A 23,506-nucleotide genomic window follows, 5' to 3' on the forward strand; every position below is an offset into this window, starting at 1 on the left:
TCTTTGTTTGAGCATTGTGATTGAAAATATTATTTTGACACAAAGATCATATTATTTGCACTCTCACGAATCGATTGCATCGCGTGCAAAAATATTTGAGAGTAGACATCTCAGCCACATTGAGCTTACTTCATTATGTCATTTGGTGGTGTATATGATTGTGTATATTGGGTACATATCTGCTTTACATAAAAACATAATCACTGTACCAATCTCATTATTGTGAACATACTGTTGTATTCCAGGCGTGGCCTGAGGGGGCAGTAATCCAGTTCGGTAAGGATTGTGTGTAAAGGTTGAGGTCAGCCCTATGCTAATTGACCTGGTTGTTTAGGTGCCACTCCACCTGTTTAAGTAAGCATTATAGTGGGTAATCCTTGTGCTTGTTAGCCAAGGCGGATACGTAGGCAATTTTCCGAACCTCGATAACATTTCTTGGTGTTACTTATTTCTTTACTACTTTCGGGTGCATGCTTAGTTAATTAAATTGCGCTATTTAATTTCTACTACACATTGCAATTAATTTATCTTACTTGCACTAGTTTGACTTTCGGGTCGTGAAAATATTGTTGTGAGGGTCGCAAAACTCTAAGACCTTAGCATTTTCTCCCCTATATCTTATCAATGTCCTCGTTGATGAACATACACCATTCAACTTCTAGTAACACTCCTAGAACCCCAAAATAGGGGGTTTCAGACAAATTGCAATACAAAGTTCTTCACAGTAGCCTTACTTGTCTTTGATCCCATGGTAGACTTGACCTTAATATGACTTGAAATTGCTCGTGGGACATATCTTAAAATCCAATGTCTTCCACCCAAACCTAAATCCCAAAAACTAAATGTAACTTCCTCTAATAACCACATTAAAATTGCTTATCCAATCGAGGACTTCTCATGTCCACGACCATAACTTAACTATAAACTAATAGCTAACCAACAAAACAACAATTCTGAAGATGGCAACATCTTTGCCAGAACTCAAGCTCATAAATCCTTGATATGTATCTATATTAGAAACTTGATATTAAACCATTCGAAACTTATCTTAATTCAGTCCAAGGAGCAACCAACACAAAAGTCTCATGCTAGTCATTATTGTTGACCTTATAGGTCATTCTCGGTTTTGATAATGACAAATATTCTTTGTATTTGATGACTTTTAAATTTGTGTGCAGGATCATACTAACTGGATCATATTGATGGCATGCAGCGACTTGAAGAGAAGCGAAGACCCGGCATATTTATTCATTGTGCTTTCTATTTGGGTCTGTAATTTTAATTAAAAAAAAAGGTCAGTAATAATCTGCATAGCATGCATGTAGGATCTATAAACTCAAGACCTTAGAGAGACCTTAGGGATCACCATTCAATTGACCGACGTCAGGTTTTTGGGCGTACTTGAAAAGACCTTAGGTCCCAACACTCATGCACAAATATCATTCATAATCAGGTATCTTTGAAACACTAATCTAATATTGATATTTAATATACTTTGCTTTCAAACTCTCTTTAAAAATGATTTTGAGATAAAACAAGCGAAAGAGAGTTGGAGAGATTTGGTCAAAATATTTTTCCCTAAAAGAATGATTTAAATAATGAAAAACATTTTGGGGTAACTTTGATTAACAATGGATTAAAGAGAAGATTTGGGTTAATCAAAGTTGCTAATGTGAGTTATGGTGGGGGTATTTATAGAGTTTCAATATATCTGACCATTAAGGGACACGTTTGGTATTTTGGAAAAGTTTAATTAAATTTTAATGACATTTTAAAGCTTAAAAAAAATCCAACTTGAGAGCACCGATCGACTAGGACAAGTTCGATCGACTCAAGTTCTTGAGATTCGGTTGACCAGGCATTAAATGAACTGTGAGTTTGTTCGACCAGACTTGTAAGTCCAAGGGCGATTTTCCCTTTTTGCAAGGTTCGGTCGATCGGGGTCATTTTGAACTACCTCGGTCGGTCAACCAGGGCATTGGTATGCATTTTCTACACGGTTGACCAGATGGTCAACTATGTTGACTCCAAGGAAGTTCGATCGACCGGGGTCAAATGAACTAAGTGAGTTCGGTCGACCGGGTGAAAAATAACTGTGAAGTTCGGTCGACCGAACATGTAATTTTCATACATTTCAGTCCTTTTTTAATTATGTAATCACCCTATTCAAATGATCATTCATATATGTGTATGAGTGAGTGTCCTAGGGTCATTCTATGCCTTTTGAAGACATCGAAAAAATCCGGTGTTAGTCGACTGAAGGGAGCCCTAAGGTCATTTGGTTCCCTATGGTTAAACTACGGCCACCTGAGCATTTAAAACATATCATGCAGATGCATGCATTATTATACCAGAAATAAAAATAAATGCATATACAAATTAAGCACAAATGTCTTCTTTATCTTCTCTACTCTTGAATCTTCATAGAAAATGCCAGATATGAGCTTTGAGTCATGTCATGGCTTCCATGTCCTCTTGATCTTATGTGTGACCTAAATTATACCTGTTCACGTACTTAAAAGCACACATAAGATATTGGTGCTTTGTCATCATCAACACAGGGATTAGACTCAAAAAGTCAACATGTGTAACGCCTCGAAAATTTTGGCTATATATTTCCATCTTACTGAATAAACTCTGGTACCACAAACTGTAAACAAAGTCAACCCGGACCCAAAGTGGGGTACCGGGGATATACCTGTTCATAAATATATATCAACTGTGTAGCGAAAAACACGATATACTTGAACCTTATATGTAACGACCTCCCTAATTTGCTACATAATCAACCATAATAAATATCATTTACTTGAAGCGTAATAAAGTCAACCCGAACCCGTGGGTAACAGGGACACACCTGTCATACATAGCGAAAACCTAAGTAACAGTATACACAAATTTCAACCATTCAACCATTTAATACAAAATAACAGAGTACCTATATTCCACCATATACTGTATGTGTATATATACAATCCTCCAAAATTTCAAAAGATAACACTAGGATCTTATATCAAAAACCTATAGACCCTAGTGAAAAAGACTCACCCTCTTGGCAGGGTTGTAAAACTATCTCAATGGTGGCCTCAATCCGCTAGTTTTTCTGGGTTTCCTAAAATAATTTAAGCTGGGGTGAGACACCTATCAGTAAGGGAAATAAACTAAATGCAGTTGTGTGGCAACATGAATATTTGCATGCTATAATAATTATACAATACATATATTAGATGCTTGAAAATGTTGATAATTTCATAACTAAATAATCATACATTTTTATAATCATACTGAGTCATACTATATTTTACTGTTCATAAATTCATCTGATATAACTAATAATTCTAAAATTTACCCAGGATGAATAGTTAGTTGATGTCATGTATTACCCCCCATAACGGGTTGTGAAGCCTGAAGGCGGGACTCGACAATAGCTGGCCGACCACTGCCGAGTCAAAAATATCTGTAAGTACAAAGGGCCCACCACACCCTGGTCTAGACTTCCAGGTGGACGTCTACAACTGTACACTGAAAGCCACATAGACTATCCATCTCCCACCCCTTCTACTAGCAGGGGCGGTTAGCACAAGTCTGAAATGAACTGATTGGTATAGCTACGGTACCGTGTTCCTAGAACTGAACTAATCTACCATCCGGGTTCTGATAATATATAGTACATGAACATATACTGTTTATCATAAATAAACTGATAGCATTTTCTGAATTTTGTAATAACATAATAATTACGGCCTTGCGTCGAATACATGCATAACTGCGGCATTGCGCCAAATAACATAAATAACTGTAGCCTTGCGCCGAACATTTCATACATACTGATTTGAATAAATATATTATTTATCATGTATTCCAAAATCATAATGTACTGCATTATTTCGTAATTTATGAAAATCTTCAAAGCATGCTTTATCTGTAAAATTGCTTTAACATAATACAATTCACGTAAAATAATATTCATGCCACACAATGCTAAATAAAATCATGCATTCTCAACTGAAATCCTATTTCCTGTATAACAGCAGTACTTTCCCCAAATATACATATTTTCACAAATATACTTACATATAATGCATGCTTCATAAACATAAACCTGCTATTAAATAATAATAATTTTCATAAAAAAATTATTGCTTTAGTTTATCCCCTTACCTGACTACTAAAAAGCCACTATAATGACTAGGCCTACACCCACAGGATTCCTCGCTCAACTCCTTGAAAACAACATTACCCAAAACAAAATTTCGGTATTTTTCTAAGTACAGCATTTCCTACAATTATAGGAAAGCCAAATTCTCAACATAAAGCCTTACCCTAAATTTGGGACAGATTCCAACTTAGCTCCACCAATGATCCACTCCAACAGATTTGAAGAGAACTTCCCCAGGAGTGTCGTGGTGGCCTCAGATCATCGAACTGGCAAAAATTCGACCCAAAATTCTAGAGAGAAGGAGGGAAAACTGAAGAGGAGAGAGAGAGGTTTTTGCGAGAGAATTCTGCAGAAAAATCAAGTTTAGGGCTATTTATACATTGACATTCGTCGATGGGCCATGTCACTTCGTCGACGAGGCCACGAAGGAAGTTCGTCGACGAATGCTTACTCCTCGTCGACGAAATTTAGAACTAACTTTTAGCCTTTCGGTACCGTCTCGTTGACGAGATACGCCCTCGTCGACGAGCCCACTAATCTACTTCGTTGACGAGACCCCTGTTAAATTTCCAAATTCAATTTCTTTCCTCTCGTCCCTTTATTATTTAATTAATATAATTCACTGGGTCTTTACATTATACACAATACTAGAGTCCTACTAACTTCATAATTATACATATACGTCCTCAAAAATCCATAGAAATATTCTAGGGACTTACACAAAATGTAGAAACCCAAACCGAGAATGTATATGTATAATTATGAAGTTAGTGGGACAATTTCAGAGAGCATGAGAAAACCGTCACCGGTTTTGGGTCAACTGGGCGAGTCAACTGCAAAATCGGTGACGGTTTTGTGAGTATAGGGAAAATCGACGCCGATTTTCTCCTGTGCTGCTCACCTATAAAAAGGTTTGACCTCATTGTTTTTTGTTGATAAATTCAATTCTCTCTCTTCTCTCTCCTAGGGTTTCAGAACTTTTCCACCATAAAGCTTTTCCGAGCTCTCCCTTGCTTCCCGGTTGTCTCTTTCATCCATCGTCTAGCAAATACTCGTGTTTTCACTAGTTAGAATTTCTAGGGTTTTGCCGTTTCGGACCGTTTGGGTTCATTTTTCCAGAAAAAATTGAGGGGATTTTTTTACATAAGTAATTTCTAAAATCTAAGCAGGTCAAATTGCAGTTTACCATTATATGTATGATATGTATACTTATTTGGAAAACTTCATAAGGTGAAATTGCCAATTTTTCAGGTTTATGGTTTCGGGAAAGTTAGGGTTTTGGGGTATGGTCTCCGTTTTTCTTAAAACTCATATATTTGTATTAAAATAAAGGTTGGAGATGCTTGAACCCTTGTTTTTAAATTAAATTGTATTTTTTCGGACCATTTACTATACTAATGCATATTAAATCAAATAAGTGTGGCATGAGATGTAAAACGGAAATATACTGAACTTGGGGAATATTTGGTATGAAATATGGGAACTGGAGTTCCAAATTGTTTTTAGGAAATGTGGAAAATGAGGTGTTGGTTAAATATCAAGAGCTACGTGTGCCAGGGTTAAACCGAGAGCTATGTGTGCCAGGTTTAATGCCGAGAGCTATATGTGCCGGTTAATACTGAGGAATGAATGAATTTGTGAAAAATACTGGATTTGTTTAAATGCTTTATGGAATGAAAACATGTTATTGTGCTTTCGTTATAAATTGTATATATGATATATGAACCACTTGAAGAGCTTGCTACTATGAGGGCACGGTACCGTTGCTAGTGAGTGATATAGTGCAACCACACATTATTGTTAAGTGTGGGTATCTGGATGGTCGATTGGTATGAAGGACCCTAGTGTATGATCGAGGGTGGGGTAGGCCAAGTTGGACTTGTAAATGAGTAATGTGACTAGCCTAGTAGGCCGCCAGGGTTAGATCAGGGTCTACGGACCACACAACCCGTACCATGAGGGAAGTAAATGGTGTACATGTGATGCTTCAAAGCTGGGATGAGTTCAATAGCCATATACATAATTTAAAAATAAAATGGGCAAAGTTATGGTGTTGAGTACCAAGCAGAGGGATTGTATAGTGTATAGGCCTGTATCCTACCCCAACCTCGGGGACTCTCACTCGTAATGAGCCGAACTATATTTTGCAAGAAATATATATCTTCTATATTAGAGGGTTGAGAATGTTTTAAATGTGTAATTCATTTCAATTGAACCTAGTATTGTTTTTTATTGGAATAAACTCATGTGGTCATACACCAATGTAATATGATCCACCTTACTGAGAAGTGTCTCACACCAATATACAAATCTTAGTTCAGGTCCTACAAGAAACCGGACCTAGCGTTCTAGAGGGATCCTAGAGCGTAGTGTTTTGTGAGTTTTTGTAAGTACTCATGTAAGTAATGGATTATAGCTAGGTTGTCTTTTTGGGATTGTAATAGAAACACTTGAAGTATTTATGTAATAGTGTTGGCTTAGAAATCTTGTATGGTGTTAATGTTTTTCGTTGCGTTATTGTATGATGGTTATGGATAGGGTAACTATGAACCCTTCGGGGTTGGTCCCTCATATTTATGGTACCAGGTAGCATATTGAAATATTTAGCAAGTTAAATTTTCGGGTCGTTACAGTTGGTATCAAAGCATATCTCAGTCAGAAGTGTGATGACATTCACATCTCTTGTGGTATGGAAATGTTCAAAGCCTAGGTTGCTAGGTTTTGCAGACTAGGTTGGATGGCTTTACCAGAGTATAGGATGAGAATTGGAGGTTCGAGTTTTGCTTTGTAAGCTTGGAGGTAGGAATTCCTTGATGGACTTCTATGTTTTTCTAGATTAGTCGACGGGGTTAGAAAACCACGACAATCTATTGATGATTTTGTTTCTAAGAAAAGGCGCAGGAACTTGAAAATTAGAACAGAAATATGAGATTGGCAGAGTACATCGTTAATTAGGGGGGAAGGGTTTAGGTTGGTAATGGAATTTATTTAAGTGAGTATTTTCTGTTATAATTGCATAAGACATGTTAGGATATGGAAATTCTAACTCATTTGATTCTTTCTTCAGGATGGATCCTAGGGATAGTAAAGCTGTTGCTAGAGGAAGTAGCAGCGAGAGAGCTGCCCATGAGGGTGCCAGTGATTCTATAGTGGCATTTAGGGATATCACTTAGTCGTTTATGGCCGAGGTTATGTGGAATTATCGGGGGCAGGATCGTCCCACTACTAAGTTAGGAGATTATGTTGAGAAGTTCACGCGTCTGAAACCTCCTACCTTCGCAGGAAGTACCAACCCGATCATTGCGGAGAACTAAATTTGGGAGTTTGAAAAGATCTTAGATAAACTGCGATGCACCAATGAGCAGAAGGTGCTATATGCTGTGTTTAAGTTGACCAGAGAGGCTGAGAGATGGTGGGAAGCAGTAAAGCTGCTAGAGAAGCAGAGACTGGTACCAGTGGCGATGACGTGGAGCCATTTCAGAGAGGTATTCTTTGATCGGTATTTTCCAACCTTAGTCAAGAAAGCGAAGGCAGAGGAGTTCCTAAACTTGACTTAGAGACAGCTGACAGTTCAGCAATACGGTGCCCGATTTGTGGAGTTGTCACGGTTTTCTCCCTACATTGTACCAGACGAGCCTGCGAAGGCTTGGAAGTTTAAGATGGGCTTGAAGTAGGAAATTAAAAAGCAGGTGGCTGTACTGCAGGTACAGGAGTTCGCTACATTGGTGGATAAGGCCACTGTAGCAGAGACGAGTCTATAGGGTGATGTGGAGATACTGAACCTGAAGAAGAAACTAATGTCTTCTAGTTTGTATTCAGGTGCAAGGCAGGGTTCTTGGAGGAAGTATGGTCACGGCAGAGGCCAACGATAGGATATGGCGGGTAGAGCGTCTCAGGATACCTCATCACACTCTGGTTGCCCTAAGTGTGGCAAGTGGCATTAGGGTGAATACAAGGCCGGATCTGTTAACTGTTACCAGTGTGGTAAGCCCGATCATATGGCGCAAGAATGCCACGACATGTTTAATTTACCACCTCCACAGTAGCAGTATTAGGGAGGAAATCGGGCACCACGTGGAAACTACTAAAGGGGTACGACTCAGGGGAGGGTGTATTCCTTAACTCCTGGAGACACTGAGAATGCCGGTGACGTGGTGACATGTACTATGTCCATTTGTCAAATAGTGCTATTGTATTATTTGATTCAAGTGCAACGCATTCCTTAATTTCTAGGGAATTCATCAAGTTGTGCAGGGTAGAACCATAATCGTTAGATGTTGAGTTAGAGGTGGTCACACCGATAGGGGCAACGATAGTGTGTAGTAAAGTAATCTGAGACTGCTAGTAGAGATTCAGAGGAATGATACCTGCTTGTTTGATTATATTTAATATGCATGGCTTTGATCTTATTTTGGGTATGGATTGGTTAGCGACCAGTTATGCGAGTATTGACTGCCATAGGAAGGAAGTAGTGTTCATACCTCCCGGGGAGCCGGAGTTTATATTTGTTGGGTCATGTGTGCGCTCTGCACCATGGATCCTTTCGGCTATGCAGACGAGGAGGTTACTTCTAAAGAGATGCCAGGGTTATTTAGCATTCATAAAAGAGGCACCGAGGGAGGAACGTAAACTTGAGGATATCCCCTTGGTAAGGGAGTTCTCAGATGTTTTCCCAGAAGATTTACCGGGATTGCCTCCTGATCGTGAGGTGGAGTTTGCTATTGACTTAACTCCAGGGACAACATCTATTTCTAAGGCTCCCTACAAAATGACTACATCAAAACTAAATGAGTTAAAGGAGCAACTGTAGGAACTTCTTGATAAGGGGTTTATCATACCGAGTGTATCACCCTTGGGTGCACCGGTATTGTTTGTAAAGAATAAGGATGGGTCGATGAGGATGTGCATCGACTATAGAGGGATTAATAAGGTGACAATAAAGAATAAATACTTGTTACCCTGAATTGACGATCTGTTTGACCAGTTACAGGGTACAAAGGTTTTCTCCAAGATTGATCTGTGATCCAGGTATCATTAGGTGAGAGTTAAATCACAGGATGTATCGAAGACGACTTTCCATACCAAGTATGGCCACTACGAATTTCTGGTTATGCCTTTTGAATTGACCATTGCTCTTATGGCATTTATGGATCTAATGAACAGGGAATTTCACAAGTACCTAGATTGATTCATGATAATATAATATTCATCGATGAAATCTTGGTATATTCGAGGAGTCATGAGGAGCATGCAACTCATTTGACGTTAGTACTCCAGGTACTTAGGGAAAAGAAGTTATTTGCGAAGTTCAAGAAATGCTAATTCTAGTTAGAGCATGTGACATTTCTGGAACATGTGGGGTCTAGGGAAGGTGTTTCAGTGGACCCGAGTAAAATAGAAGCAGTAGTTGATTGGGCAAGACTGAAGAACGTACATGAGATTAGAAGTTTCTTGGGTCTGGCAGGATATTACCACTAGTTCGTAACAGGTTTTTCTAAACTATCAAGTCCGCTGACACGGATCACGAGAAAGGATATGAAGTTTGAGTGGTCTGATGAGTGTGAGCAGAGTTTTCAAGAACTGAAGCAGCGTCTAGTTACTACTCCATTATTGACCATTTCATCGGAAGAAGGTGGATTTGTGATTTACAGTGATGCCTCTAAAAAGGGACTCGAGTGTGTCTTAATACAGCAGGGAAAGGTGAATGCCTATGCTTCTCGTCAACTCAAGGAGTACGAGAAGAACTACCTGACGCATGACATGGAATTAGCAATAGTAGTTCTTGTATTAAAGAACTGGAGGCACTACCTGTACCTTGAAAAATGCGAGATCGTTACCGTCCACAAGAGTCTTAAGTACTTTATCACTCAGAAAGAGTTGAACATAAGGTAGTGGAGATGGTTGGAGTTAATAAAGGACTACGACTATACCATTAGCTACCACTCAGGAAAAGCTAATGTGGTAGCTGATGCTTGCATCAGTCTCAGTAGTTGGAATTCAGCATTAGATCGGGATGGACCTGGAAAGGTTGGGTGTGGAGTTAGTGGAAGGAAATCACCAGGCATTTATTGCTAGCCTAGTAGTACAACCGACCTTACGAGAAAGAATCAAGATGGCTCAGGGGAATACATGATGGGTCAAAGGCAGATTTCAATGTCTCGAATGATAAGGTGTTGAGATTTCGCACTAGGAAATGTGTGCCAAACGATGCAAAGATTAAACGAACCATCCTGGAAGAGGCACATCGCTCTTTGTATACAGTACATCTAGGAGGCACAAAGATGTAGAGGGATCTGCGGAAATCGTTTTGGTGGTCTAACATGAAAAGGGAGATTGCTCGTTTTATTGAGCATTACTTGACGTGTCAGCAGGTGAAGGTTGAGCACCAGAGACCAGCAGGACCGTTGCAACCACTTCTCATTCCTAAGTGGAAGTGGGAGCACATCTCGATGAATTTTGTCACAGGTTTAGCATCGACATTTCATGGACAGAATGATATTTGGGTAGTCGTTGACAGGCTGAAGACCGCCCATTTCATTCCGATTAAAGTCAATTATTCTATGAATAAGCTGGCAGAGCTTTATGTGCATGAGATAGTCAGATTGTACGAGGTGCTTATGTCTATCGTCTCAGATGGGGACCCACGGTTTACTTCCCGATTTTGGAAGAGTTTGCAGGAAACATTGGGAACTCAACTCACTTTTAGTACTACTTTTCACTTGCAGAATGATGGTCCGTCAGAGAGGAGTATTCAAATTCTAGAGGATATGTTGTGGGTGTGTGTATTAGATTTCGGGGGGTAGCTGGATTAAATACCTACCATTGGTTGAGTTCGCATACAATAACAGTTACTAAACCAGTATCGGGATAGCATCGTATGAGGCATTATATGGTCGCAGGTGCCGATCTCTTTTGTATTGGGACGAGGTCAATGAACGACAGATTTTAGGGCCAGAGCTTATTCAGCAGACCTCTGAGAAGATCCAGTTTATCAGGGAAAGAATTAAGACAGCTCAGAGTCGACAGAAGAGTTATGTAGATACACGCCAGCGAGAGCTGGAGTTTGAGATAGGGGATGCCATATTGTTTAAGATTGCTTCGATGAAAGGGGTAATGAGATTTGGGAAAAAGGGAAAGCTAAGCCCTAGAAACATTGGGCCATTCGAGGTTCTAAAGAGAGTTGGTTCGATGGCATACAAAATAGCATTACCCCTAGCACTATCTAGGATTCATGAGGTATTCCATGTGTCCATGCTGAGGAAGTACATTTCAAATCCTTCGCATGTGATCAGTTATGAGTCTTTGGAACTCGAGGATACGTTGGTATATGAGGAGATGCCGATTCAGATCCTAGATTACAAGGAACAGGAGCTACATACTGAAAGGATTTCGCTTGTGAAGGTACTTTGGTGTAATTATGCTGTGGAGGAAGTATCATGGGAATTAGAGTCAAAAATATGTCAGAAGTACCCACAACTATTTGGAGAGGCTTAGCACTAAATAGGTAAGTAGAACGGTAGGTAAGTATTAATTTTGTATACAGGTTCTTAGAGTTGGTTGTTTAGTTTTATCAATTGGTTGGTCTTCGGGGGAGTTTTATGTGGATATTATAATCTCCCGAGACAGTATATGTAACCACGGTACTTCTCCGCCATAAGTGAGGGTATATAATAAATTTGGGATGGGGTTACTATGTGAGTGGCCGCCAGCTCTTCCTAGAGTTGGGTCAGTAGATCAGTAATTATTCCGAGGATGGGATGGAAATCAGTTATCAAATTTCGAGGACGAAATTTGTAAGAACCCGAACCATGATATATGGGTTTATTTTGTAAAAGAGGGGTAAAAGTGGAAATTGTATAGACTTCGTCGACAAAGCCATAATTCGTCGACGAAGCTAGTGAAGAACTCGTCGACAAAATTCAGAGGCTCGTCAACGAGAAAAAGTCGAGGGGTTCAGGAAAATTTAAATATCAGGATTCGTCAACGAAATTCCCGTCTCGTCGATGAAATTTCTGAAGACTTCGTCTACGAGGACACCAATTTGTCGACGAAATCCCTCGGGTCAAAGGTGCTATAAAGGGATATTTTGGGTTGCTTTAGGACTAAGTTTTCCCAAAAGCTCTCCTTCTCTCTCTAGAACTCTCCTTACACACTCTCTCTCTAGTTTTCTTCGCTGTACGTCATCTGATTCGCAAATCCAAAGTTATAGTGAGGATCAGTGAAGGATTCTCTACGTTTCTAGCGGATCGGAATCTTGTTTCGAAGGATTTCGGGTTTTAGGCTAAAATCGAGGTAAGGCTCAGTTTTCATTTCTGATTCGGTATATGTGTAGTAGTACGGATTGAAAGTATGTATTGTACTGTGGTTTGTAAATTTTGGAGTCTCGATTCATAGTTTTGAGAACCGTAGAGTTCGTAGTTGGATTTCGGGTTAAGGTAAGGGGATTCTGTTTATATCAATTCATTTTCGAAATCAGGATCTATAAGCTTGTAGGCTACGATCATGTGTATGTTTTGGCTACTTATTTGGGGAAATCTATCAAGTAAAAATGTGGGATTTTCGAGTTACTATTTTCAGGAAAATTGGGGATTTCGGGTATCATCTCTACTTTGTTTGGAAAACCGCTTGTCTTGTTTAAAATGTATTATTGAGGTGACCGTAATCCATATTTGCATAAACTGTATACTTGAAATTGTAAATGATATGATTTTCTGTAAACTAAATAAGTGTGGTTTGTATGGTTGTATGAAATTGTTCCAGGTATTTGTAAAACAACTATGTGGCGGCTAATTACCATACGTTGAAATGTATAGGAACGTGAGTTCCAAAATGATTCCAGGGATTTGTAAAACAGCCAGGTATCGGGTAGTTACTGTGGCAAGAGTGGCTGGCTCTATATCCGGGGTGTGAAATATCACCAGTATATTTCGGCTGGTCACCGAAGGGTGTGTTCTACACCGTTTGTAGTAATGGATTCACTATGGGCCTGAGATCGTCGCAGCATAGTTTTGCATGTGGCAATGTAATCGTGGTGAGACTAGGTGACCTTGTGTAGTTGCGTGTGTAGCAATGTAATCACTATTGGGCCCGAGTCATCGTTTCGTAGTTGCATGTGTAGTAATGTAATCACTGTGAGACTAGGTGACCTTGTGTAGTTGCGTATGTAGCAATGGATTCACTATTGGGCCTTGATCGTCGCAACGTAGTTGCGTATATAGCAATGTAATCGCTGTGAGACGAGGTGACCTTATGTAGTTGTGAACTAGTGTGACGACACTGACTGTATGTATGCATGTATGTTTTGGGTATCGTATGCACTGGAATGGTTTTGAGAAAATACTGGAACTGTATGGAATTGTATGTATATGTATGAAACTGTACGAATTGTTTCAAACTGTATCGTATGTATAGTGTGTTGAAGTATGTAAAATGACACTGGTATGCCACACACTGATATAACCTGTTTTCTCCCTTACTGAGAGGTGTCTCACCCCGAATATATATAAATATTTTTCAGGTCCTTCGGGTAGCCGAAACTAGCATCCTAGCGTCCGAAAGAGAGGGGTGTCGTTTAGCTACTGCTAGTGCCTGATAGGTATGAGTTTGTGTAGCCGGGTTGTCGTGATGGATTTCGTAGACGCCCATAGTATGTATGGTATTCGTAGGGATGTATATCCTTGTATGGTATAGACTCTGGTATGACACTAGTTATGTATAAAAGACCGTATTCCGCTGCCTATTTTGATGAGTATGGACGTTTATATGTATGTATATAGGGCATCCGTTCACCCTAAGGGGTCGAATCCTCTTTTTATGTCGTATCATGTATGTTTTAATTGATACAAAGACAGATTAGGTTACTTAAATTCACCCCTAGGTCCCATTTTCGGGTTCGGGGCGTGACAAAATTTTTATAAGGAGGGGAGATTGTAGAAATCGAACCGAGAAAATAAAAGTTGGTCTTCAGGGGAGTTTTATGTGGATATCATAATCTCCCGAGACAGTATATGTAACCAAGGTATTCCTCCGCCATAAGTGAGAGTATGTAATAAATTTGGGACGGGGCTGCTATGTGGGTGGCCATCGGCTCTTCTTAGAGTCGGGTCAGTAGATCAATAATTATTCCGAGGATGGGATGGAAATTAGTTAGCAAATTTCAAGGATGAAATTTTTTTAAGAAGGGGAGACTGTAAAAACCCGAACCGAGAAAATAAGAGAATATATATATATATATATATATATATATATATATATATAAGAGAAATAAAGGAAAACAAAAGAAAAAGGAAGGAATTTGGTTAACAGGACCAAAACCATAGACAGTTTCAACGAGCATGAGAAAACCATCGCCTGTTTTGGGTCAATTGGGCGAGTCAACTACAAAACCAGTGACGGTTTTGTGAGTATAGGGAAAATCGGTGCTGATTTTCTCCTATGCTGCTCACCTATAAATAGGTTTGAGCTCTTTTTTTTTTTTTTTTTTGAGAAATTCAATTCTCTCTCTTCTCTCTCCTAGGATTTCGAAACTTTTCCACCATAAAGCTCTTCTAAGCTCTCCCTTGCTTCCCAGTTGTCTCTTTCATCCATCGTCTAGCAAATACTCGTGTTTTCAATGGTTGGAATTTCAAGGGTTTTTCCATTTCGAACCGTTCGGGTTCATTTTCCTGGAAAAAGGTGAGGCGATTTGTTTACATCAGTATTTTCTAAAATCTTAACCAATCAAATTGTAGTTTACTGTTATATGTATGATATGTATACTTATTTGGAAAATTTCAGGAAAATTTCACTAGGTGGAATTGCCGATTTTTTAGGTTTATGGTTTCGGGAAAGTTAGGGTTTTGGGGTATGGTCTACGGTTTTTCTTATAACTCATATATTTGTATTAAACTAAAGGTTGGAGATATTTGAACCCTTACTTTTAAATTAAATTTTATTTTCTCGAACCATTTACTATAGTAATGCATATTAAATCAAATGAGTATGGCATGAGATGTAAAACGGAAATATATTGAACTTGTGGAATATTTGGTATGAAGTATGGGAATTGGAGTTCCAAATTGTTTTTAGAAAATGTAAAAAATGAGGTGCTGGTTAAATACTGAGAACTTGTGTGCCAGGGTTAAACCGAGAGCTATGTGTGCCAAGTTTAATGCTGCGAGCTGTGTGTGCTGGTCAATACTGAGGAATGAATGAATTTTTGAAAAATACTGAAATTTATTAAATGCTTTATGGAATGAAAACAGGTTACTGTGCTTTTGTTATAAATCGTATGTATGATATATGAACGACTTGAAGAGCTTGTTACTATGAGGACACGATACAGTTGCTAGTGAGTGATATAGTGCAACCACACATTATTGCTAAGTGTGGGTATCTAGATGGTCGATTGGTATGAAGGACCCTAGTGTATGATCTAGGGTGGGGTAGGCCAAGTCGGACTTGTAAATGAGTAATGTGACTAGCCTAGTGGGCCGCTAGGGTTAGATCAGGGTCTACTGACCGCATAACCCGTACCATGGGGGAAGTAAATGGTGTTCATGTGATGTTTCAAAGATGGGACGAGTTCATTGGCATATACATAATTTAAAAATAAAATGGGTAAAGTTACAGTGTTGAGTACCGAGCAGAAGGATTGTACAGTATATGTGCCTGTATCCTACCCCAACCTCGGGGACTCTCGCTCGTAATGAGTAGAACTATCTTTTGCAGGAAGATATATATATATATATAAACTGAAATTAATTACACATTTAAAACATTCTTAACCATGTAATATAGAAGATATATATATATATATATATATATATATATATATATATATATATATATATCTTCTATATTACATGGTTGAGAATGTTTTAAATGTGTAATTAATTTCAGTTGAACCTAGTATTGTTTTCTATTAGAATAAACTCATGTTGTCATACACTGATGTAATATGATCCACCTTATTGAGAAGTGTCTCACCCCAATATACAAATCTTGTTTTAGGTCCTATAGGAAACTGGACCTAGCATTCTAGAGGGATCCTAGAGCGTAGTGTTTTGTGAGTTTTTGTAAGTACTCGTGTAAGTACTGGATTATGGCCAGGTTGTCTTTTTGGGATTGTAATAAAAACACCGGAAGTATTTATGTAATAGTGTTGACTTAGAACTCTGGTACGATGTTTTGAGAATGAATATTTTTCGTTGTGTTATTGTATAATGGTTATGGATAGGGTAACCGTGAACCCTTCGGGGTCGGTCCCTCATATTTATGGTACCAGGAAGCATATTGAAATATTTAGCAGGTTAAATTTTCATGTCGTTACACAAAATCTCTCTTCCAACACAAACACTTACCCTGGATTTAGGGTAGTACTAAAACCTCCACTATCTCGGAGCTCGCTCCGCTCGTCTGTCTAGGTTTCCTGAAATGTTTGAATTTTTGGGGTGAGACACCTCTCAGTAAGTGGGATAGATTAGCATCAGTGTGTGGCACATGAGTTTTATTGTAATATAAACATATACTGTACATAATTAACTGCATCTGATAAATCAAGTAAATATGTTCTGTATAAATATGAAGAAATCATATTTCAACAAAGACATACTGTATCATAATAAATTTCTATATAGTACTAAAATTATGTATGCATATAAATTTTGTGTTTTATCTATATAATACTGAAATTATGTATGCATATAAAATGTCTTCTATATCTGTATAATACTTAAATTCTGTATACATATAAATTGTTTGCTATATCTGTATAATACTGAAATTCTGTATGCATATAAATTGTCAGTTATATCTATATAATACTAAAATTTTGTATGCATATAAATTGTCTACTATATCTGTGTAATATTGAAATCATTCTCAAGATGGATAGCTAGTTGATATCATGTATTACCCCCACATGATTGGGTTGTGCGGCCCATAGGTGGGACCTAGCAATGGTTGGCCTACCATGCTAAGTCAAAACTAACTTGTTTGTAAGTACGATTGGCTTGCCCAGCCCGGTCCAGACTGCCAGGGGGGCACCCTACTAGACTGGACTCAATCAACTATCCATACACTGACACTCTATCTGAGACGTGTGGTGGCACTAATCTGAACTGATAGCTACGGTACTCTAAAACTAAACTAAGCCATTCGAGTTCTACTATCATATAGTACATTTCATAAATAACTGTAATATAACTGTTTCATGGTTCTGTGTAAAATTTATCATAATAATGTTTCTGAATAAACTGTTATAAATATATCTAATCATGACATTTGGGCCGACTGAAATATCACAGCATTTGGGCCAGCTGAATTATGATGGCATCTGGGTCGACTGAATTATCATGGCATCTAGGCCAACTGAATTATCACGACATCTAGGACGACTAAAATATCACGACATCTAGACCAGCTAAATTATCACAGCATCTGAGCCTGCTGAAATATCAGGGCATCTGAGCCGACTGAATTATCACGACATCTGAGTCGGCTGAATTATCATAATATACTGAAAATATCATAAGTTTTGTATTGTTTATAGATTTTATAAAAATTCGTTATAAAAACATGTTTTTTCTGTGTAACCATAAAATAATCTGACATGCTAATATCTGCAATGAAATATCTATACTCATGCCACACAATTTGAGTATTATTTTATAGTACACTAACTGTCTGAGAAGATCATATTTTTCTGAGAAATAATATTAAATCTGTTTCCATAAATCTAAGTATCCAGATAATTCATATATATAATTTTTGAATCAAATATTGTATTTTAAACGGTGAACTTTCTGAAAATACCTAACATAATTTATCCCCTTACTTGTTTCCTAGAAATATGCTTGCAAGGAATCCAATACTATGCCTGCGGCGCCGGCACAAAGCCTGTATCCATAATTAATCAACTTAACCCTAGAATAATAGTCATTCAACATACCTAGGCCCACATATTACCAATAACTAGCTAAACTTTTTTAAAATAATCTCCTTACATTGGTTTTGGAGTGGTGTCTGAAATGCTTGATTCTCAACGTTACTCCAGTTAAATTGCAGAGAATCGTCTCTGGAATCCTAAAATCATGTTTATCATCTGATTTGGGCTGAAATCAAGCGAGAAATTGAAGTGAGAGAGAGAGATAAAGCTGGCCGCAGCCCTTGGTGAGAGAGAGAGTGATTTGATTTTCCTTAAGAAAAATTTATTGCAGGACCTTACATATAAGCCATTACCATAAAAAAAAACCATTGACGGTTTGGCTTTTAACCAAACCTTTTCACCGTTTTACCCTTAACCGTGCAACGGTAATAACAAAACCGTTTACGGTTTTCTGCTCCCCCACCAAACCATCGACGGTTTGGTCTACACCAAACAAAATTCCTTCTTTTCTTGTCTTTTCTTATTATTCCTATTTTCCGAGTTGCTACAATATGAGAGTAAAAATGATTTTGATTTGCAAAACAAATGCCCAAAGGATGTTTAAAACAAAGCTCTCTTGAAATATTTTTCAAAGTAATAGTAAAGAGAGGATAAAGCTAAACTTAGGAAGATGAAAAAATGATATAAAATTTGAGAGGATTTTCTAACTAATCATCTTGCTAATTATGAATTATGAAGGGGTATATATAGAGTTGGGTGAAAAGATGACCGTTGGGGACACATTAGGTATTATTAGAAAATTTTAATTAATTTTTAAGCGTGTTTAAGCATTTAAAAATGGATTGACCCAAGAGGTTCGATTGACCAAGGACAAGGTTCGGTCAACCACTTTTATAAGTTGGTCGACCGAGGCAAATTTGAACTACAAGTTTGGTCAACCAACTCAAGGTGATTCCGAACCTTTTTTGGGTTCAGTTGACCAAGGCAAAGGCTGGTTGACCATCTATGAGGTTCGGTCAACCAAGGTGATTTTGAACTACAAGATCGGTCGACCAAGTGGTTGGGTAAGTAAGATTTGTATAGGTCGGTTGACCGAGAAAGGTTAGTTCAAAAATAGGTTGGTCGACCAAGGCAAGTAAACCTGTTGACTTTTCCAAGGTTCAGTCAATCGAGCTGATTAATATTGAAACTGGTCAGTCGACTGAGCTCAGTATCTTCTTCATTTTAAGCCCCAATTTGACCCTAAAACTACTCCAGAAACTTTTATAAGTTTTAAGTAATTTTGAAAAGTTTTTAGGCAAAGGGTTTGGTCGATCGAGGCTTTTTAATTAAGCCCAAAAATCCAATGTTGGTTGACCGTCTATGGAATTTTGATTTCCCTATGGTCAGATTATGGCCTTTGAGCATAAACCTATCATGCATAATATGCAAATATTACAGTCCATTGTTACAAACCCAAAATATAAAAAAAAATGCATTTTACAAGAAGAACAAATGTTTTCAATCTTCTTGCTCGTGTGACTTCATGGAATGTGCCAGATATATATGATCTTGGAATTTCTTCTGACTTCCAAGTCCTTTGATCTTATGTGTGTTGAAATTTAGACTCGTTTACATACTTAAACACACATAAGATACTGGTACTTTGTTAGCATCAAAACAGATATCAAACTCAAAAAGTCAACAATCTCGGACACGAATGATAAGGCTCACATCCCACTAGCACTGAGGGTATTTTCATTACTACAACACAACTAAGGTTTAGAATGAGACTACCTAATCATGTAGCTAATGACTAAGATAGGCGAACACCCAAGCAAGTTAAGAGTACTATGAGATATCATTCTTAAATGGATCATCTATGAGGTTCCCAATCCTGAAGCGAAGCCTAGGAAACCCCTCGAGGATGTCACGAGTCTGCCCCTGAGCACTTACTTGGTGCTCCTTTAATAGTTTTGTCCTCGAAGTATTGTCGTTCACATGCAAGTAACCACCAAGGATCTCATAGTCATATGTCTTCGGTTCGAGAACACCACAATCAGTACTATTTAAACCAACCACAATGTCATGGTGACATACCAAAACTATCTCCATGGCATTTGCATAATCGAATTCATGTTAACTAACCTTCCCTACATATCAAAATTATATAGCAAAACCATGTGTTAGAGTCACGAAACTCTAAAACCCTCACACAACACTTTTAATGAATTTTTTTAACTATTTAAGACCATAAAGGTTGGTTGAGATCACTAATTGATATATTAGCGTAACATTCTATCAATTACAAGAAAATTTTGTTGCACAGTGGATAACACTAAAACAATATGCAAAGTTTAAATTTTAATGATTAGTTTGAAACTATTAGTAAAGTTCAATGACCATTTATAAATTTACCTCTACTTTTTTTGTTTGATAGCAACTTTGAAACTTTATTACTTTTGAGTAGAGCTTGTATTACGTGTCACACAATGTTTGGAGCTTATTCACTATATATATATATATATATATTTTGTTTAATGAAATAGGATAAACTATATAAGTAGAAAATATTTTTACAAGTTCTAATAAGTTTTAATTTTTATTTCCTTAGTAGTTTTTTATTCTCTAATATTTAATTTTTTAAAAAAAATTATATTAACCTTCACCCTTGCATATGCACACATGTACATATATGTATATGCACATTATAGACTCAATCTTCATATGAGCTTAAATTGGACATGCTTTGAGCATGATGCAAAAAAATGACCCAAATTAGAATTCGATCCTTACATTAGTAGCAATCTACCATTCGTTCTTTGCAATTGGAACCATAAAAACAAAAGAGGAGTTTGGGAGAACCACAGTAGCCTCTGGTGGCATTCTTCTATAATGCTTAAGCCAGTGATTGAAAATTAAGAAATAAGATATGATTGATATGACTTATTCCTTTTGTTGTAAATACTAATGTTCCTTTCCCCCCCCCTTTTATGGGCTTATTTCAAAGGGAATTTAATGTCCAAATTAATAAGGGGAGTTACACGTGAACTTATAGGGAGGCTACACCTCTATAATTGGGAAGGTTATTATGCCCATTTTGGACTTACCATTCTCATTTCGTGTTCATGCCTTTACCAAGCTCATATGAAATTTTGAGTCAGCTTAGATGACTTAATTAATCTAAATCAAATATGGGGCTTGTTTCTCTTCTTGTGATTTTATTTGATCCTCATCTAGGCTCTTGGCCCATGGAATTTTAAGAGGGCCTAGATGCCCAAGCTAATTTGAACCATATATAAGGTTGTTGCCTTTACAATGACTTTTTATCCTTGTCCAAGCTTTTGGCTTGGGGAATTTCGCTCAAGCTTTTCAAGTAGCTAGAGATTTTTCCTTGATGGTGATATTTGAGAGTCATTGATGAACCTCACCTTTTCGGAACTTATCATTGTCAGTCATACTTCGGGAAGGAGTCCTTGCTTATAGAGGGAAGGAAGATTTGATAATTCATATGACACTCTATCGACATAAGATTGTATCAAGGGATGCCGATGAAGAGGGATTGACGGTCCTCAAACGAGAAATAAAGAAGGACTTTTGATGGGAAATGGGTAAAACATTTAAAAATGGAGTCACCATTTTATTTTTTTGGATAATACGGGGAAAATAAAGGAAAACCCTACAAAAGGTTTGCAAAAAGCCAAAGAATGAGATCAAGAGTACATTCGTGCATAGGGGAGGTGACTAGCCAATCATCTTAGTGATTATCAGTGTCTCAGTACCCCTAACAATAATCATTAGTAGAATGGTTACCATAATTACATAGGTTTTTCCTTTAAAAAGAAAAGAAATTGAAAATAAGAGAGAACACTTTGCTTCCTCCTCTCATGAGCTTATTTTAAAGGAATTTAATGCTAAAGTTAATAGGACATACCTACCGAATGTGTTAGGGAAAATTACTTCTCCATGTAATAGGTTGCATTTTTGGGTTTAAGGGCATTTTTGAGATCCCTCACTAATTGGTAGTACAATGGTTATTTGGCCCACACCACTTTGGTAGAAAAATAAAATTAGTATCTATGTGGATATAAAAAGGGCAGTCCTGTACACAAAACTCTCATGTATACGAGGTTCGAGGAAGGAGCGGACCACATATAGATCATCTATGTGTATATGCTTACATAAAAATTTTACATTTTAATGATTTTTTAAATAAATTTAAATACTTTTAAATATTCGTCAAATATAAATGGTGATAGAATATATATTACTAGACACAAGACTGTGACCATTTTTTAAATTTGGTAAATCGATAACGCCTTCTAATGATAAATATATAATTTAGATTTAACTTAATTCAATCGGACTTACTAATACTAGATTTAACATAGAGATTTTCATTATTCACACTACACAGACAAATTCCACAATATAAGTTATAAAATATAAATTTTTCAAAAGAAAATTAGAAACTTATTATTGAACATGAATTTAAAAGCAAAAAATATGTTAATTAAAATAATTTCATAAATTTAACCCTAAAATAAAAATAATAAGTGACGCGAGGAGTTGAAGATCTTGCATTGAAGGTGTGAGGAGATTTTATCTCTACTTTGAGGAAGGCCTCCATAGTACCGCCAGCGATTGTCCCCAAAAATGGCCTCCGCCCCTCTGCTTCACCTCCATCATTTCAATCTCCACCGCCACAACCGGCCGACTCTCCACAACCTCAAACTCCCAACCACGACCGCCGCCCACCGCCGCGCCGCTTCAACAGCCGCTGCTCCCTCAACCGCCAAAATTTCCATGTCCTACAGCCCCACCCCCGCCGCCGACCGCTTGATCTCCGCCGTGGCCTACACACTCCCCTTCTTCAACAGCCTCCACTATGGCCACCACCTCCTCGTCCGCTACCCTCCTCTCGCCGCCGCCTTCGACCCCATCCTCCCCCTTTTCTCCCTCTATCGCTCCATCCCCTACGCCTCCTTCGTGGCCTTCTTCGCCCTCTACCTGGGCGTCGTCCGAAACGCCGCCCTCTCTCGCTACGCCCGCTTCAACGCGATGCAGGCGGTGGTCCTGGACGTCCTCCTGGTGGTGCCGCTCCTGGTGGGTCGGATCCTCTCGCCGGGCCGCGGTGGGTTCGGGGCGAGGGTCATGGCAATGGGTCATAGCGGGCTATTTGTGCTTGTCTGTGTGTGCTTCGTTTATAGCTTGGCGTGCTGCGTTCTGGGTCGGACCCCCTACTTGCCCTTTGTCGCGGATGCTGCCGGTAGACAATTGTGAATTTGCGAGGAATCGATCGAGGATGGATCTGTCTGTTTTTGTGATCTGAGGTCGGATCCAGTGCGTGTTTGTAATCAGGCGAAGAGGATGGAGGAGGGTGAACGAGAGGTTTCCTTTGTATTAGTGTTTTTGGTTGTGTACTTGAAAGTTACTGAAGTCTATGAAATTCCTTGTGATTTATCTGTACTTTCGTTCCCACTAAACCCTAAAAGTCCTTG

At 38.2% G+C, this 23,506-nt stretch overlaps 1 protein-coding gene across 1 annotated transcript; it reads left to right on the top strand.

Moving 5' to 3' along the window:
* Positions 1–22,461: 22,461 nt before the first annotated feature.
* LOC131168465 (protein TIC 20-II, chloroplastic-like) lies at positions 22,462–23,474 on the top strand. The gene has a single exon (XM_058127909.1). The coding sequence runs from the start codon at positions 22,662–22,664 to the stop codon at positions 23,286–23,288; it is 627 nt and encodes a 208-aa protein (XP_057983892.1). The 5' UTR covers positions 22,462–22,661; the 3' UTR covers positions 23,289–23,474.
* The last annotated feature ends 32 nt before the right edge of the window (positions 23,475–23,506 follow it).

Source organism: Malania oleifera, chromosome 11 (genome assembly GCF_029873635.1).
Source record: "Malania oleifera isolate guangnan ecotype guangnan chromosome 11, ASM2987363v1, whole genome shotgun sequence".
NCBI classification, from domain to species: Eukaryota; Viridiplantae; Streptophyta; class Magnoliopsida; order Santalales; family Ximeniaceae; genus Malania; species Malania oleifera.

Coding starts and splice junctions, on each gene's coding strand:
- LOC131168465 (XM_058127909.1), top strand. CDS start 22,662: ATGGCCTCCGCCCCTCTGCTTCACCTCCATCATTTCAATCTCCACCGC.